At 43.2% G+C, this 18212-nt stretch overlaps 1 protein-coding gene across 4 annotated transcripts; it reads right to left on the bottom strand.

The window, feature by feature from the left end:
- Positions 1-688: 688 nt before the first annotated feature.
- LOC310821724 (uncharacterized protein) lies at positions 689-17757 on the bottom strand. 4 transcript variants are annotated; one of them, XM_083693889.1, is made up of 16 exons: positions 17541-17756; positions 11399-11475; positions 11121-11210; positions 10196-10252; positions 9869-10069; positions 9416-9532; positions 9265-9310; positions 9010-9100; positions 7065-7206; positions 6440-6544; positions 6170-6260; positions 5797-5830; positions 5573-5650; positions 5138-5240; positions 4017-4144; positions 689-2901 (listed from the first exon to the last, which is right to left on the bottom strand). In XM_083693889.1, exons 1-16 carry the CDS (start codon positions 17596-17598, stop codon positions 2775-2777), a joined length of 1545 nt encoding a protein of 514 aa, XP_083550015.1. In that variant the 5' UTR covers positions 17599-17756; the 3' UTR covers positions 689-2774. The 4 variants fall into 4 exon arrangements, 3 of the variants coding, with proteins under 3 accessions (XP_083550015.1, XP_083550017.1, XP_083550016.1); XM_083693891.1 differs by having other exon boundaries at positions 9431-9532; XM_083693890.1 differs by having other exon boundaries at positions 11121-11204.
- Positions 17758-18212: the final 455 nt, after the last annotated feature.

The following is an 18212-nucleotide window of genomic DNA, read 5'->3' as shown; positions in this document are numbered from 1 at the left end:
TGGTGGTAAACTACATCAAGGGGGGGGGGGGGGGGGAGCTCTTGTGTTTGCTCTCTTGCAATTAAACCGATTTATCTCACTGATGCAACTATAGAATGTAAACAGGTGATGCAAGGCAGGCAGTAGGGTACAAACATGAGAAATCCAATGCAAGGTGTTACCAATGCACCAATGGTTGTGTGGAGCAAATCTAAGGTTAAAACGGCACCGTTGGGATTAAGTCGAGAATTTAAAGTCATCCCAATTATACAATGCCGCTGGAGATTTCATAGCTCAAACCATTATGTAATTGTTTGTACAGTGCAGAACGTTCTACCGAATGCATTTACTTTCAGTTTATAAATCATGAAACCAAACACTAACTTTCAAACGGCCCAGGAATACAATTTGAAATTGGGTAAGTGTAATAGGGTTGGTTATGCTACCATTTGCCATTTCAGAAATACAGTGCCCTGCGTAAGTAATGGGACAGTGAAGCATTTTTTCCTTCTTTTGTCTCTACACTCCAAAAGTTTAGATTTGAAATCTAACAATTATTAGAGGTTAAAGTGGAGATTCTCAGCTTTTCTTTGATGGTATTTGTTTACATATGAAGTATTGGGATAAAAAACACTGAAAAATAGAGAAAGGACTAGATGGGTTAAGAATAAAGACATACATTTATTCCCCAGTACAACTTCAGACGGTTATGGACATAATAAAGCAGACTCTCCACAAGTGGTAATATTTTATGGTTAATAATGATTGATAATGATTTGCTCATCCCTGTGTGACAGACACTCGATCATATCGGATCCCAGATTCCATTAAGAATACCCAATATGCCACCACCATGCTCTCAAGTTCGTGAGGAGTTTAAACTTGATGTTTAATGTCAGGTATGCTTAGGGAGTGTCTACTCTACACAGTCTAAATGCAGTGGAGTGTGTAGCGAAACAAGACGGGAAGTCGACAAGAAGTATTTCTGGTTCTGCCATGTGACCAGCTCCCTCGATTGTGTTATGTTGCTACCTCCTTCTTCGGGAGATGTCCACACCTCACACCTCTCTTCCTCTTTGTTCCCAACTAGTAACACTTCTCTCAATCATTGGCCACACTGGTCAGTAGGTAAAACACTATTACCGTCAAATCTGTGATACAACTGCATTATTCTTGCTTTATGATGTTTGGAGCTTACATTTACCATGAATATAGGGGTATTACAACAACTGGTCACAACACTGACATTGCCCCCACCACATATGAAGAGTTTCACTTCATACTGTATATCCATTTTCCATGTTACATGTATCATAAAAAAAATATAGATAATAAAGATTGATTACAATTTCAAGAATATAATTCTGAGGTAATTAAATCACTTAACATAACTACTGTCCTTTCAAATGTAACATAAAAGGCATTCATGTCATGACAGTCATAGGCGCCTGGCCCAAACGAGGCAACTGCCCCCCCAGGAGGTAGTGATATCCAGTGTATATCAAGCTAGTCTGAACATGTATTTAACTAGATAACCAATTACTTTGCAAAGAAAGAAGTTGAACTACACTTAAGTTACCATTGAGAGAAATATAGTTTGTAAAACTAAAGCTATTTGTACTGTGTGTGTGTGTGTGTTTGTTAAGTGTTTTGCAATTGTGTGGTAGTTTTCTGTTTGTGATGCACTGAAGTTTGTCTTGTGGTGGATAATAGGATAAGGGGGGTGTCGTGATGAGGTGGGTGTTGTGCAGCTCGGCCTCAGACAAAGAGGGACAGAGAAACAAGCTCCTGATTGGTCATGCCTAGAACTGACCTGACAACTGTAATATTAATGCATCTTAATGTCACTTATTCATTAACTAGAATCACTGTTCACATCAGTCTCCGGCAAGGGGCCAGACAGCATGCCGGTCCTAGAGTTTGTGGGTTTGGCCCAGACGCAGTGCCAGCAACGCTACCCCGGCAAACACATCTGTTACGGAGATGACAACGAGCAGAACAACGACCTCACTGTGGCCTCCCATATTACAGTCCTAATGAGGATGAAGAGTTAAGTATGTACTTGTCGTGTGATTTCTGTTGACTCTTTTTACTTCTAAATCCCCAAAATTGTGAAAGTAAAATGTCTGAAAAAAAGTTGTTTAGTTTGATAAAAAAAAAACTTTTTATTGTCAACGGATAACAAAACTGTAATTGACAGCCACAACTAAACAGTTGTTCATTTGTACAAGTAGTTTTCTGCGCATGCTTATAGGGGGATACAGGTTGTCATTTGCATTGATGCGCTCGAGCAGCCATTTTGTCCTCTTCACATGGTCTCACTTGTCCACTGAACACATTTGTCTGCGGACGTGAACACCATGCCAGCAGCGGGCTGGCAGTGCATCTCACAGTGACATCACAAGGGGATACATAATTCAGGTCAAAAGTCATATGGGGCCAAAAGGAAATCATAACACGGATTTGGGACTGTTTGGTAGGGGTCCATGCAGTGCAGAGAGTTCACCCACTTAGCGTCCACCGTAGAGTCAGTTGCCTGGGCAACAACCCTACCACTATTTGTATAATGATGAGATCATATCTGTGCTCAACAGTGAAGCTGAGGAGGAGGGGGAGGGGGGGGGGGGCGCACTCCTCTTCATTTTAACACACACATTCATGTGCCTGTGGACTGTACAGGGGTGACTCCTCCCAATCCATCCAAGGCTCCTGGTCCCCTTGGAGTAGGTGAAACTGCCCCACGTACCCCCTTCCCTCGCCTCCTCTCTCACCAATCCCAGGGGGGGGGGGGGGTGTCAAGGTTGCCATGGTTTCTTATCTCTTCCACGCTGGTCAGGGTTGTGTTTGAAGCGACACTTGTCCCCGTAAAAACACCCAGTGGTTCTCCAGAAGAAACACTCGTCTCCATTTATGGGCGCCCGCCTAGACACACACACACACACACACACACACACGTAACAGGGTCGTTATAACCTCCAAGGAGAGGTATTTTGGGGACAGTATCAGTTCTTCAGATTAGTTTCTGTTACTCTTCAGTTTATTTTTGGAGACTAAATAGTGTGATATAGCCTGGTACCAGAATATGCCACGTATAGGAGTCGCCTAAAGCACATGAAGGAGATGTGAACAAAAACAGGTTCCATCTCGAACCTAAAATGTTTCTTTGGCTGTTCCCATGTGTAATGGCAAAAAATATATTTGTACTATTTTGTTTTAGTTTTATACTGAAATGTATTGACCTTTCTGTGACCCAATGTACTTTGTTATTTTTAATTATGTGACTGAGGAAGAACCAAAACCGACTGCTCCTTCTCCTTGCATCAAAGATGTTATGTGACCTTGGAACACTCCTAACTGCAGGCTGAGGTTAGAGATAGTGGCTCACAACGCCTACGCTTCTTTCCCAGCTTCTTTATTAGCAAATAGGTGCAAGATATGTTCACCCCTAGACCTATGACGTATGAGCATTGGAGTTAAGGATGGTCTTCTCCTCATTCACAGCATCAGTATCTGAATCCACACTGTTGGTGAAGGAATGCTGATCCAGCTGACCAACGTTGTATAATACTTTCTATATGCATTAAAACTCTCAACTGAGACCAAACATCGTTTATTGTTGTTCACTGAAAGATTTCCATAACACATGGGAGAACCCCTTTGGATTCCATGTAGATCCCCCTTTCAAAGACGGAACCAAACATAATCCTCCCATAGGGACAGCTGAAGAACCCTTTTGGAACCCTTTTTTCTTAGTGTATTAGTCAGTGAAAGTGTTCCATGGTGCAGGGATGCGACTGCCTTGAGACATATACATCCAATGCCACTGACAATACACTGATCTGGGACCAGGCTACCGGTGATGTATTGCTGATTCATATGACTTGTTGGTTAGTTGAGGGGTTTACACACTACAGGGTAGACCCCCAATCATACTGTGCTGGCACTGTTTCAGCAACTATGGTGGATGTGTAACCAGGTCATCCCAGTACAGCCCAGCTCGGTTAGGCTCTGTAGTGTGAATTAGGGTGTATAGTTACCCTGTGGAGGCGTACGGCGTCCCTGAGGAGTTGAGGCACAGGTTGGTCCTCTGAGGGGAGGGCGGGGTTCTCTGCATCCAGCGGTCTGGGTACCTGATCACCAGCCTAGTGCCCTCCAGCTCCACCCCCTGGTCAGGAGGACCAACAGCAGTCACAATCAGAACACAGCCATACTGTAACATTACCTTCTAGAGAGGTCCTGAACTCCTGTCCCAGGGGACCCATAGGGGGGGTGTAGGCTTGTGTTCCAGCACAGGACTAACTCGCCAAGCCCTTCAATCAGGTGTGTTCTCTCTGTGCTAAGCCTGCTCTGATACATCAGGTAAAAACAGGCCAACTCTGACCTATAAATGTCAAAAATGAACCTTGGTTAAAAGGATGTCAACTCTGTGATTTAGAGTGTCATTATGATTTAAGTGTCATTTTCTTTTAACAGTGTTGGAGTCAAAGGAGAATGACTGAATCCAAATCTGACAAAGCTGAATTTTCTTCTTGAGTCTTTTCCCAATATAAACCTACAAAGATTGGTAGGACACATTTAGCATGTCAAAATGCTTCATATAATCACTTTTCCAGGAGGTAAATATAAGATTGTAATTAGGATATCTATGAGGTTTTAAATGCACAAAATAATGATATATAACGATTGAGTAAAGTACTCCTTTAAGGTGGTGACGCACAGAGCGGACAGTCGGTCAAAGTCCACCCACGTCGACTGTGGCCAACGTGAAGCTGGCACTGGCACTGCTAATCAGCAGATTGACATTGATAGGCTTTTAAAGCAAACAGGGGGTACATTAACTCACTAACTGCCAAAACGTTCTGGAACACTCACCACCTAGAGTGTCAAGTGTTTTATGTGGTATTTACCTAGCAACAATACTTTGATTGGCATCATAATTTGTGCATTTTTGGTGAATAAAGTCACCCTTGGCACTCTAGAATGTTGACAATTCAGGCGACTTTATTCACCCTCGGCACTAAATGAGTTCAAATGAGCCGTGTGAAGCAGCATCAGGCTAGTTTTTGCCAATGCCACCAACCAACGTTGTCAGCCATCAGTAGCCACCCTCTACTTTAGGCCTACTTCAAAAGAAAAACCTTTCCTCCATCTCACTCACCTGCAGCCTCTCTAAAGCTCGGGCGGCCATATTGGCATTCTTGAAGTTGACAAAGGCACAGAAGCGCTCGTGTAGTACTCGAATACTCTCTATCTCTCCACACCTGCGACCAAGGAGGGAGGGAACAGACATTTAGTACGGGTAGCGGACATGCACCTCGATGCAATGTTCCGTAGGGTACGAATAGACCAGCAACCATATAGCAAGTGTACTAGGATTGAGCCAGTATCCGGTAATACCTTATTCATACCCAGGTCATATGTAATACCTCGGCTACGATTTTCAAAACTCATATTTGAAAGTGCATTCATTTCTATATCTGTAGTTTTCACAAATGTAGGCAATACAGCCCACCCTCATAGAATACACACACAGATATAAACGACATGCACACAGAGACATAAAGATGCCAACACAGACAAGTGGTAGTCATACGTTTTGAAGAGGTCCCATATATGTTTCTCTGTGACGTCCAAAGTGACATTTCCCACCCAGAGAGAGGGGCAAGGGCTCCTGAGGATGAGAGTGGGCCCAGTCATGGCACGTCCATTTTACATTGTGTGTAACTGCTTATAACAGTGGTAATAACTGTAGAAATAAAAAACTAAGTAGAATAAGGACAATTTAGATAAATGTTACGTCAATGCTACACAACATACCCACTCTGGTCCTGTTGAGATGTTAGGTCCACCACTGGAAGTGAGTGGAAAGATGTACAACTTCAATAAAGTGTTCCAATTACACCATGTCATCACACCATGTCGATGTAAATCAACATTAACTTAGCAGAATAATATAAAACAGGAGTGAGTTTCCCCAAAATTTGCTAGCCATCACTGCTCTGTTCTCTCAACAGCCCAGCCCAAAAGCAGAGAGAGAGTACATTAACAATTGTAAAATCTGCCCTGTGTGTGTCCTTGGCCTTGTAGAGCTCTGTTCTACGAGGTTGGTTATTTGACAGGCCTGGGCCATTGAGAGAAATAAAAATCACCACATTAGCTATGCAGCTTTCAATAAACTGTCGATGCTTACATTTGGCAGCCTCAGGTGAGGCCAGAGCTGCTTGCAGTGTGGTGAACTTCTCCAGAAGCAAGATGCTCTGAACCTCATCAAAACCTTGATCCTACAGGGGAGGGAGAGGGAGAGAAAATCGACTGTCAGAAAGACATTCCATTGCCATTGAAATACATTGTACATTGCCTTTACTACCCAGCACAGAACCCATAGCTTTGGACATGGGCATCGATAGCACACACATCTCATCATATAGCTATCCAACGGCACCAGGGCCTGCCCACTCACCATGAGCTGTAGGACCCTGCAGTTGAAGAGTTCACCAGACGCTTCCTCACAGTCCTTGTCCAGCTTCAACACCTGCTCCATGGCCTTCTCTGCCTCTCCATACCGCTGAGAGAGACACACACACACACACACACACACACAGAGTGAGATTTCACTCAAGACAGACATGAGAGGAGGAAGATTTAACTATTTTCAAGCAAATTAACACCATGGTAAATTTGACAAGAACGACCACACACTTGTGATTATGATTACTCAACTTTACACCAAGAACACAAAGCGGGGACAAAATTAAACAAAAGATATTCCTCTCTAGCCTGTGCATCAGTCAACTCCAAAACTTGGAACAGGACACACTGCATATGTCTAAGCATTCAGAATGACAAAGGTAGAGTACAGAGGATGAGGTATGGATGTTCAATACTCAATTATTGAATAGTGTACACAGTACAATGTGTATATAGGGTATATTCCTTCACAGCGGAATAAAACCACATTATCTCAATCACGAGTGAATCTCACGCACAATCGCTACAATTTGGATCAAATATCACAAAAGAATACAAAAAAAACAGTCCGATATCAGAACACACAGTTTCATCCACACAAAAAGGCAAATAGCGACCTTCAATCCCATTAGTGCACTTCCCTTGCGGAAGTATCCCTTTGGCCAATCAGGGGCGAGCTGGATGGACTTCAGTGCATCTGCCAGGCCAGCAGGGTAGCTCTCCAAACACCAGTAGCAGTAAGAACGATTCCCAAAGAACCTGGAAGAAAGAGGGAAAGAGGAGGAGGAGTGATGGAAGAAAGAGGGAAAGGGAGGAGGAGGAGTGATGGAAGAAAGAGGGAAAGGGAGGAGGAGGAGTGATGGAAGAAAGAGGGAAAGGGAGGAGGAGGAGTGATGGAAGAAAGAGGGAAAGGGAGGAGGAGGAGTGATGGAAGAAAGAGGGAAAGGGAGGAGGAGGAGTGATGGAAGAAAGAGGGAAAGGGAGGAGGAGGAGTGATGGAAGAAAGAGGGAAAGGGAGGAGGAGGAGTGATGGAAGAAAGAGGGAAAGGGAGGAGGAGGAGTGATGGAAGAAAGAGGGAAAGGGAGGAGGAGGAGTGATGGAAGAAAGAGGGAAAGGGAGGAGGAGGAGTGATGGAAGAAAGAGGGAAAGAGAGGAGGAGGAGTGATGGAAGAAAGAGGGAAAGAGGAGGAGGAGTGATGGAAGAAAGAGGGAAAGAGGAGGAGGAGTGATGGAAGAAAGAGGGAAAGAGGAGGAGGAGTGATGGAAGAAAGAGGGAAAGAGGAGGAGGAGTGATGGAAGAAAGAAGGAAAGAGGAGGAGTGATGGAAGAAAGAGGGAAAGAGGAGGAGTGATGGAAGAAAGAGGGAAAGGGAGGAGTGATGGAAGAAAGAGGGAAAGGGAGGAGGAGAGGAGGAGTGATGGAAGAAAGAAGGAAAGAGGAGGAGTGATGGAAGAAAGAGGGAAAGGGAGGAGGAGAGGAGGAGTGATGGAAATAAGATAGTCAAGTGTCAATTCAATTGCAGGGAAGGGAGATATTTGTTCCCCATACAACAATTACATCTACAATGCCTACCACTGCCAACGTGCCCTTGAACAAGATACATGAAATGTCCGATGTCTCAGACCGCCTGATGACACACATTTTCAAATGCGTTTGTATTCAATATGCTGAGGTCGCATTCTAAAATTCCAGTCCATTCATCAATTCAATTTCGGTGCAATGGAATCAACAATCAGCAGAAAACAATTAACTCTTGCTCTTCTGTACTTTAAGATGTTTTACGGTTGCTATAGCTTAACCAGATCCCCAAAGTACCTGTATATACTGTTCACACTGCACTTTTCTGCTTTTTTGCACTTCTGGTTAGACACTAACTGCATTTCGTTGTCTCTGTACTTGTACTCTGCACAATGACAATAAAGTTGAATCTAATCTAAACAACTCAACAATATTAACATGCTGCTGGTACAATGTTATGGCTAACACGTTCAGTACAGTTCTCTCTAGGTGCAGGGAGTCAATGTAAACATTGCCTGTAAACATCTGCTGATGACTGTGGTTGGAAGTCGGTATAAAACAGAATGTTTAGAGACAGATTCTCTCTCTTTGTCCTGGTGTGTGGTCTCATCTCAGCCTGTGAGTGTGAGACCACCACTGTATGAGTGACCATGTGGTCTCTCTCTCTCTACCATTTATCATTGACGGTAGAATATAACATTTTTCTACTAAGTATTTGCCTTGTAATAATTGTTTGAGTTTACAATGTTATTAAAGCCTAATTTGATTCATTCTATTTGACCATTCTTGCACTAATTCAGCACAGGCTCAACTATTCTTCGCACAGTGTATTGTTGCACAAAATGTATTGTTTTATTGTTCTATTTTGTAAATTTGTTATTGCTATTTTGTTAATATTCTGCTATTTTGTATTTTTTTGGTCAATATTTGTTATTGTTTTTTATGCCCCTCCACCAACCTCACCAAGTCAATTTCCTGTATGTGCAAATATACTTGGCCAAATAAAAGAATTCTGGTTCTGTTTCTGATGCACAGTGTGGTACCTGTGGTCTTTGGGGTCACAGTGGATGGCTTCTGTAAACATGTCCACAGCCTGCGAGTACTCTCCCTGTTTGAACAGTCTGATGCCCCTCTCTGGAACACAACACACACACCAACACCGTTTATTCTGCAGCACTTGTATCATCCATGATTTGGGAGACATCAGTATTTAACCGTTATCCATCAAGGTTAGTCTCATTAAGATAACAATCCATTTTTCCAAGAGAGACCATACAGTAGGGGCTGATTAGATTCACCTGTTAGTGAGGCCCCCCTCCTCTTGATTGGATCTGTACTCTCAACCTGAATCACAACAACAGTTAATACACACCATCATCACTCTTGTCTTTGTTTGTGTACGTGTCTCTGTGTGTTTGTGCGAGTGTGTGTGTGTGTGTGTGTGTACACCTGGCTGGTACTGGCCTCATTCTCCTTGTTCTCTCTGGATGCTCTGGTTCTGCCTTTGGGCCGCATATGGCTGGCAGCGTTGGCCACAAACGCACTACTCACATCCCACTCTGGTTCCTAGAGAGAGGAAACACACACACACTTATATCACGTCATCATTAACGCCATCAGATTTAATCCGCTTTGAGGAAACTAGACCAGAGGGGTGGTTTTCTGGACACAGATTAAGCCAAGACCTGGACTACATTGCGAGTTCCCAGACACAGATAAAGCCTAGTCCAGGGCTAAATAACATTTTCAATAGTACCCCATTGAAGATGCATTTTAGTCGTGGATTAGGCTTAATCTGTGTCCTGGAAACCAGCCGTTAATGGACAATCTTAACGCACTTAATATCTGTGTCCAGTGCGGTCATTTCTAAGGCAAGTCAGTTGAATGTAAGTCCCCTCCTACCTCCTCTGAGGTCCTGCCGTGGGGCTGGTGGTTGCTTTTGTTCCCCGAAGTGGCTAAGGGTGGGGTGGCCTTGTTTTTAGGAGGAATGACAACCTCCTCTTCTTCCTCCTCCTCCTCCTCCTCCTCCTCCTCCTCCTCCTCCTCCTCCTCGTTACTCTCGGCCTCAGATCCTGCTCCACCCTCCTCTTCATCATCTTTATGCTGTCGATTAGAATGCCAGTTTTCTTTCATTATGGACAATTTAATAGAGATTGAGTGAGAAATCAAAAATATTATTATTATTATTTTTTTTTTTTTTTTTAATATAACCATGATAGCTCATCTTACCGGCTCAGCACTCTCTCTCTTATCTTCTTTCTGCTGTTTCTTTCGTTCTTTCTGCCGCTGAAATTAGAGAATGGTAAGGTTTGGTATGTGATGGCATGGCATGTGACAACAAACAGGTGTAGCCGGTATTACCCTCGGAGGCAAATTTGCCTCGGATAGTGAAGTGTAGTATTTGGCCAAGTATATTTGCACATACAGGAAATTGACTTGGTGTATGGGACATAAAAAACAATAGCAAATATTGACAAGAAATTTACAAAATATTAACAAAATAGCAATAACAAATTTACAAAATAGAACAATAAAACAATACATTTTGTAGGCTATGCAAGGCTAAATGGCAATGAGGCTAGAGGCTTTATACATTAATAAAACAAACAATAAAAAAAACATTCACACAAATCATGTATACAATGCATAACACAAATCACATTTACTAATAGTGCAATGAATTTTAAAAAGCCCGGTGGAGGATAACCACTGCACTCCCTAAGGCCATATTACATTATATTCTAGATCTACTAGACCCACGTATCCCCCTTTTGTCAAAGGGGGATACGTGGATCGATCTAGGGGGTACGCAAAATAAATCTGTGATTTACCTTCCCAAACAGTCCTGTTGAATAGCCGACTGCAGTCTCAGTACCAAAAATAAATGCATGCCCCCTATCCAACAGAATAATATTATCACAATGTCTAATATGTAAGGGATAATGTTCATAGAATATCAATTAGGCTACAAAATAACCGACAGGGGGTACATGGCTGTTAAAAGTTTGCGAACCACTGTTCTAGATGATACCTGTGGTGTGTGTAAGGGGACAGGTATGACAACCCAGGTAGAATAGACATATACATACATACATACAGCACAGGTATCACACTATTTACCTCAGGTACAACAGGAGTGTTTCTGCGTACCTACCTTTCTTTTAGCTCTCCTCCTCTCTGCTCTCCGTTTGTTCCTCTCCTCCTCACTCAACCCTTCCTCCGTGCTCAAGAGGACGACCTGATTCTCACAAACACACACAATTAAGTAGAAAGTTAAAAAAATAAAAAAATAAAAAAATAAAAAAACACCTGAAGGCAAGCTACTATGTATTTACAAGAGAGAGACTGTCTATAGGAGTGCAAATGCATTTCTTTCCAGGTATCCAATTAGTAATGATTATTAATTAGTAAGTCATGGTCGGCCAGCTGTACCTGTGGAATGCAGACGTCATCCTCGCCCCTCTGGCCATGAGCCCCGCACTCCATCTCCTCCTGCTCATCTGCCACATCTACCCCCACACACACACACAGTGAATACGCGCACACACATCTGAAAAGTTGACACACTCAATCACACATACACATACACGCAACCGTATCATTTTAAAATGTTGGATAATACTGCCTCATAATGTAAACGTGTCCTTTGTTATTGTCCCAGTGTCTGCCGGCGGGGAGAGCCCCATCTGAAACCAGCTGCAAGTAGACAGCACACCCACCCACACACACACACTCTAGTGAGACCAAAGAGTCACAGGCGGAAATATCAGCTCAGTCCATTACAGTCACAGCAGGAAGTTGGCAGGCGGATTCCAGAGCATTCCATCCGCGTGACAGAGGAAAAACCTCAGGGAATTGTGTTAATAAAGACGGACGCATCCCCCGTTGTCAACAGCTGTCACTCGCACTCAGAAAGAACTTCGGGGGGGGGGGGTGGGGGGGTAGATGTGCTAGTCACATACGGCACTGGGAGAGCACCCTGCCCCATTTACAGTGCCTTGCATAAGTACTCAACAGTATGCACTATTTTCACATGGGCCTCAGGGCCTGAAGTTGAAATACATTATATGCAACGTACTGGAGTTGATTTAGATTTTCAAAGTGATAAACTCATACAAATTCAGTCTCTGTTGACTGCGAGCAAGAATTCAATAAACTCAACGACACAACTGAGAATTACCCCCCCCCTCCTCCACCAGCGCCATTGAACCGCCAGCTTTTCAGTGGCTTGGTTTACAGTTACTTAGTTGGTTTACATTGGGTATTTCAAAGGGCAAAGGTCACGTGTGTTGGTCAATCCAAAGGAGGCAGGTTGAGACTTGTATGAGCTCGAGTGTGAGGAAACAATACTCTTTGCGGCACGCATGATGCCTGTTGCAATGATCATATTTCAGAATGAACCCTCGTCTTTCCAGGGAATCAATGATAATGTGTTGGCAACTCACATAGCTACAAACAGACCCAAAGGAAAAGAACACACCTGCTCAGGAAAGTCTACCCTGAGGCCGAGGGGGACCGGACACTGCAATTAATGCAAAGCGAGTTTGGAACTCTACAGGTTGTCTGCCCGTGAGACAATTATTCAAATCAAAATCAACATTTATTTGTCATGTACCGTACGTAGAATACAGCCGTAGACGATGCAATGAAATGCTTAGGGCAACAACAACTCAACAATGCAGCAAACAACAATCAACAGTGCAATAAAATATAATAAAATAATGGCAAAGTGTATAGCAGCAATATTATTCATACAAATTTGAAGTAAACAGCATGAAAATTGTGTGTGTGTCACTCAGTATTGGTGCTATTTAGCGGAAGCAAAATGGAGCCCATAGAGTACAACCAGACAACAATACACACACACACACACACATATATATATATATATATATATATATATATATATATATACACACACACACACACACACACACACAGACACAGACTGTATATCAATTCTCTCTCTCTCTCCCCCAATGCCTCCCCCAATCTCATAGTAATAATTGGAGGTGTAACGGTTCACCAATATGGACTGAACCCTTCGATAGACCTACAAGCCTACAGGCTTGCGTTTTGTGTGAAGCGACCCGCCGCTGTTTGGCAACGTCTGTTTAATTTCCTCACGTCAGCAAAGTTTGCCATAAGTCATACGTCCCACAATAGGTCTCCTCCCATGCCATTCAACACCCCCCACTCCCCCCTTTCAGCTCTCTCCTTATCAGTCCAGTAAGTGTCTGAATGATCGAGTTGGTTCCAGTTGGCTGACTGTAGTCTGTTCACACACACACACAGTCCTCTCCTTAAACCCTCCCAGCTGTGTGCTTCCCTGGGTCTGACCTTGAGCAGACTCCACGTGGGTCACACACACACACACACACACACAGTAGCAATTGAGGACGAACAGCAGGTACAAGAACACCAGTGGCACTGTGCCATGAATCTCCAAGCCACTTGGTAGAGGTTCCACTGAGAGTAGGCTAACTGCATATACTGTTTCATTGTTCATTATACTTGTTTCATACACAAGTATACACTGAGACATACACACTTGTCTTTTACTATCGTAAAAAAAGAACTCTTCCTCCCAATCATTGCGAAAATGATACGTTTTCTTTAGTTTTTCCGCCATGTTTTTCTTCATTTTGGGGGTAAAAACCCGCATCTAGCTCCCCATCGTAGCTGCACTCGCTAGCTTGTCTCAGCAGAGTGCGCGCGATATTGAACTTTCCGGATAGAGGTCAGAGTTCATAAAACATTTTTGTTTCATCAACACAATTAAATACTAATTTAATTTAGAAAGAGCTCCATGGTGACTGGTGCTATTTTTAGAACATGTCCTGCGGGCGACTCACGTGGTCCTTGTGGGTGACCAGGTGCCCGCGGGCACCGTGTTGGCTACCCCTATTCTAGAACCAGTGGTCTAGCTCCACCGCCTGGGGTGGTCCAGTGGTCTAGTACCACGGCCTGGGGTGGTTCAGTGGTCTAGCACCATGGCCTATAGTGCACACACATGCCCACGTCGGCATGGGTTTGAATTTGAAGACAAGGTGTTGCAAGCAGACCAAGGCTCAAATAGGATTTGAAGTCCGTTCAGCTGTGCTTGATTGAGTTTGCCTGGCACAATGGAGCCAATAGAATTGTCCCAAACATGCAAACCACGCCCATCTGGCACTCCATGCAGGCTCAAGCAAACGCTCAAAGTATATTGAAGGTATTCTACATTTTAACCCGGGTCTGGTTGCAAGATGTGTGCATAGTGTTTTGCCACTCATGGGGGACAATGAAGGTTGAATAGAAGTGCTCTATAACCTTGCTCCCTTTCTTCTAAAGGTTATTTTTTTTGAGTGTGCACTAAATAACTATCTATCTATCTATCTATCTATCTATCTATAACTAACTAATAATAAATAGTATTGGATAGAGATAGTGTAGAGACAGGAAAGTAAGGAAGGAGAGGTGATGTTAGCAGGGCATGGGCCAAATTTAATCCCATGCCGACATGGGCATGTGTGTGCACTATAGGCCACGGTGCTATACCACTGGACCACCCCAGGCTGTGGAGCTAGACCACTGGACCACCCCAGGCTGTGGAGCTAGACCACTGGACCACCCCAGGTCGTGGAGCTAGACCACCGGACCACCCCAGGCCCCTTGTGGCCTTTCTAATAAATAAAAAAAAAACTCTTTCCAATCCCACAGCCTTCATCCTGTCTCTTTCACAACTCATGTACCTTGCTTAGACTGCAAGGAGGATAGGCTCTGGATTATTTTTCATCTGCTAAAGATGTTGCGAGATGAAATACACAGAGAAGGAGCTCTGTCCAGGAATAGACCTTCTAGCTGGCGCTTGTGGAATGACTGGACACTGGATCTGTTTGGCATTACCAGCCAAATTCATCCAAAGCAGAATAAGACGGGAAGTGAAAGGGGAAGCGAAAGAGGTCTGTGTGTGTGTGTGCCCTCTGACAGACCTGTCTAGAAAGAATGTGTCAATCCACCCCATGATGAGCAAACTGTCACGCTGAAACCATAATAGAGAACTATATATACCCAGACTACAACCCCAAAGTCATAATAAGGACTGTGTGTGTGTGTGTGTGTGTGTGTCTCTCACAATGGCACATAGCTCTGTGACCCTAAGTTTTATCCTCTAACAGGTTCAGAGAGCTGTGCCATTGTCAACACTTCTAACTGACATCTTCAGAACCAGGGGCTCATTCACAAGACAGGACATGCTTCACAACACACATCTCTGGCAAATTCAGGAAACTGTTGTTTCAGCTACATACATCCACAATGTTCTAGAACCTTGCACCCTTGTAGGAGAGGTCAATGCCTTAATAAACATCAAGTTGAAAAGCCCCCACACACATTTTTATGATGGTTGGACACAATCCTTTCCTACAGTATGTTATTTTGTTCAGTGTATTGTGTTTTTCTGTGTCATACTGTCTGTTGTGTTGTCGGCGGTATGCAAAGACTCATGTCTTTAACAACTATTGAGACACGCGCGCGCACACACGCACGCTTATGTTTGGTAGAAATCTAAACAGCGTACACTGCTAAAAAATACAAGTACCAATTTTACTTAAACAAACCACAAGTTTCTCTTCGATATGAAAACCACCTGTGCTGTATCTGGTTTCCAAGGCCGGGAGAAAGCTTGTTTGCTTTTTGATACATTGATACAGGCCACAAAAATGCTGAGAGAGAGGTACGGAGAGAGAGAGCTAATCAAGAAAAAACACAACGCCCTCGACAGCGGATTCTTAAGGACTGTAGGCACCAAACAAAGACACAGACATGTGCATCATCACACACACCTGAGTAAAGACACAGAAATATCCTAAAAAAAAATATCTCTCTCTCTCTCTCTCTTCCTCTCCCCTCCCCCCTCTCTTCCTCTCTCTCGAAAGCAGCATGTCTGTGGTACGCTGGCTGGAATGCAGAGTAAGAGTAACAACCTCCTCACAGGCCTTGGGTTTACTCACAGAGAGCAGGAGAGGAAGAGTCCACCCACACAATCAAAGAACACACGCACCCCATCAAAAATCACTAACACACTCCCAAGACACACACACACACATATATGCCATTTAGCTGACGTTTTTATCCAAAGCGACTTATATTGCAGTGAGTGCATACATTTCAGTATATATGGTCCCAGCAGGAATCAAACCCACAACCTAAGTGTTGTTAGCGACGTGCTCTACCAACTGAGCCACAGAGGACCCCAAGATCACACATCAGAAGGCAGCTGCGTGGCTCAAACGAGATAAAACAACTAAATCAACTGTTCTGTGCTAGACTAGGGAGAAAATCGGACTGAGTCATCAAAAATGTATAAATGAAAGTGAAAGACTCAGAGTCAAACACTGAGATTAGGTCACCACAATGACGGAGCCTGTGATAACGTTCTCATTTGTTTAAGATAGATAACAACAACAACAACAAACTCATTGAATTCCTCCAAAATGGTTGCTTTATCTTCCAGCATCTCTGGTCTGCAATGTTGCATAACAAACCAACAGCTGACCGAAACGTTCAAAATAGAATGTTCCCTGGAATGATGTTAAATTCGTTTATTTGTTGTAATGCATGTTAAAGGCATGGTTCACATCATGGTTCCGTAATCCATGGTTCAGATGTGTTTAAATAGCGACTACTAACGTCAGATCACTTTAGCCACCGTTACCATAAAAACAGTGGGTGTGAATGAATCTGGCTTGGTTGGTAGTTCCCCTGAGATGATTTGGCCACAAATGTTGAACTTTGTCTTGTTTACTGATCCCATTCACACACATTGATTTTTGTTAGCGGTGGCTAAAAAAAACAACTCTGAACCTTTACATTACAGTTTTTCCTGGCCCATGGACTACGTTCTGGGTAAGGAACGGATTATCTGTGTACAAAAAAAAGTTAAAAGTTAAAATACCCCCATTGTGTTTTACAGTAGCGTGTAAGTTCGTGACTTGTAGTTAGTCCATAGTGTATATTGAGACTCGGATGTTTTTAGATTTTAAAAAAAGTAAAAGTTAGTCATTGAACCATAGCCCAAATAAATAATTGTTTGGGAATGTTTTAGAAGAGGACCAGGCCAAACAGCGTGTTTACCAATGTGTCGGCTGCTCTCTCTCAGCTGTGTATGTACACTATGTCTTCGATTTAGCATGGAAACAAAGTCTCAAATGTCCTTATGTCGAGTGTTGACATGTAGGCCTAATATAGGCTATTAGTGTGTGTGTGTGTGTGTGTGTGTGTGTGAGAGAGAGAGAGAGAGAGAGAGAGAGAGAGAAAGGGGGGAGGAACAGTATAGCCTACACAAGCAAAAAAATAAAATGTGATTATGCCTCCGATTTCTGAGGGCCAATACTACATTCAAAATACATTCGACATTTGACTGTCAAACCAAAAATATGACGCCCATTTATGCATTGAAGCAGAAGTTCAACTTTCCACTTGCGGCAACTCATGGTATTCGACTGAACTCCCTGCTGTTCTGGGGGTTAATGGCCAAGAGGTTGACGCAAGACATCTAAAGTTGAGAAAGTTTTTAGTGTTTGTGACTTACCGCCTCCTATTCCCAAAAGCCGGCATATATCTCTGGTGAACTTCATCAGTTCGACCATCCAGCATCATCAAGTGGAATGGAAAGTATTTAAAAACTAGAAAGTATATATGATGACTTGAAAAAGCGCTCTGCTGGACTCCACGTTAGGGCCGAGGGTTACCTCTATGTTTTGGCATGAATTTGGGGTGAATCTTCTTCCAACTGTGAAGCTCTCTGCGCTGTTTCCTGCCCGTCGGGGAAGGCGTGTGTGTGGCTGTCTTAAAGGGCCAGGCAGGCTGAATCCTCCAAACCATTTCAAGTTCAATAAAGGAACAATTGAACAACTGAACAACCAAAAAGTTGTAATGTGGAATTGAATATATCTGTCTTGCCCGCCCCTTTATTAAAACTAAAACGATGAAAAACTACTATGTAGGCCTACTCATTTTGAGCTTCAAGACCAACAACATATTCGTTTGCTGATTGCTCAATCATTTGATGAATAACTTTTGGGTGGCCTATATCTATTGGAAATCCAAGAAGTATATGCCACTACTGGAATAGGATTTAGAATAGCACAAGGTAGTAAGTTAGACAAGTCCGAATTTGTAGTCGCCTGAGAGCAGTGAAGTATTCATGCCACTAAGTGGCGTTATTTCACTGTAAAAAAAAAAAAAGAAAAAAAAAAGAAAA

The sequence above is a fragment of the Argentina silus genome (genome assembly GCF_951799395.1).
Source record: "Argentina silus genome assembly, chromosome: 22".
Classification (NCBI taxonomy): domain Eukaryota; kingdom Metazoa; phylum Chordata; class Actinopteri; order Argentiniformes; family Argentinidae; genus Argentina; species Argentina silus.
Note: the sequence above shows the minus strand (reverse complement) of the source record. Positions and strands in the feature narration are given on the sequence as shown.

Coding starts and splice junctions, on each gene's coding strand:
- LOC310821724 (XM_083693889.1), bottom strand. CDS start 17,598: ATGGTCGAACTGATGAAGTTCACCAGAGATATATGCCGGCTTTTGGGA. Junction 11,211..11,398: donor ATGACGTCTGCATTCCACAG/GTACAGCTGGCC, acceptor TGTGTTTGTGAG/AATCAGGTCGTCCTCTTGAG. Junction 9,311..9,415: donor ATGAGGCCAGTACCAGCCAG/GTGTACACACAC, acceptor GTTGTGATTCAG/GTTGAGAGTACAGATCCAAT.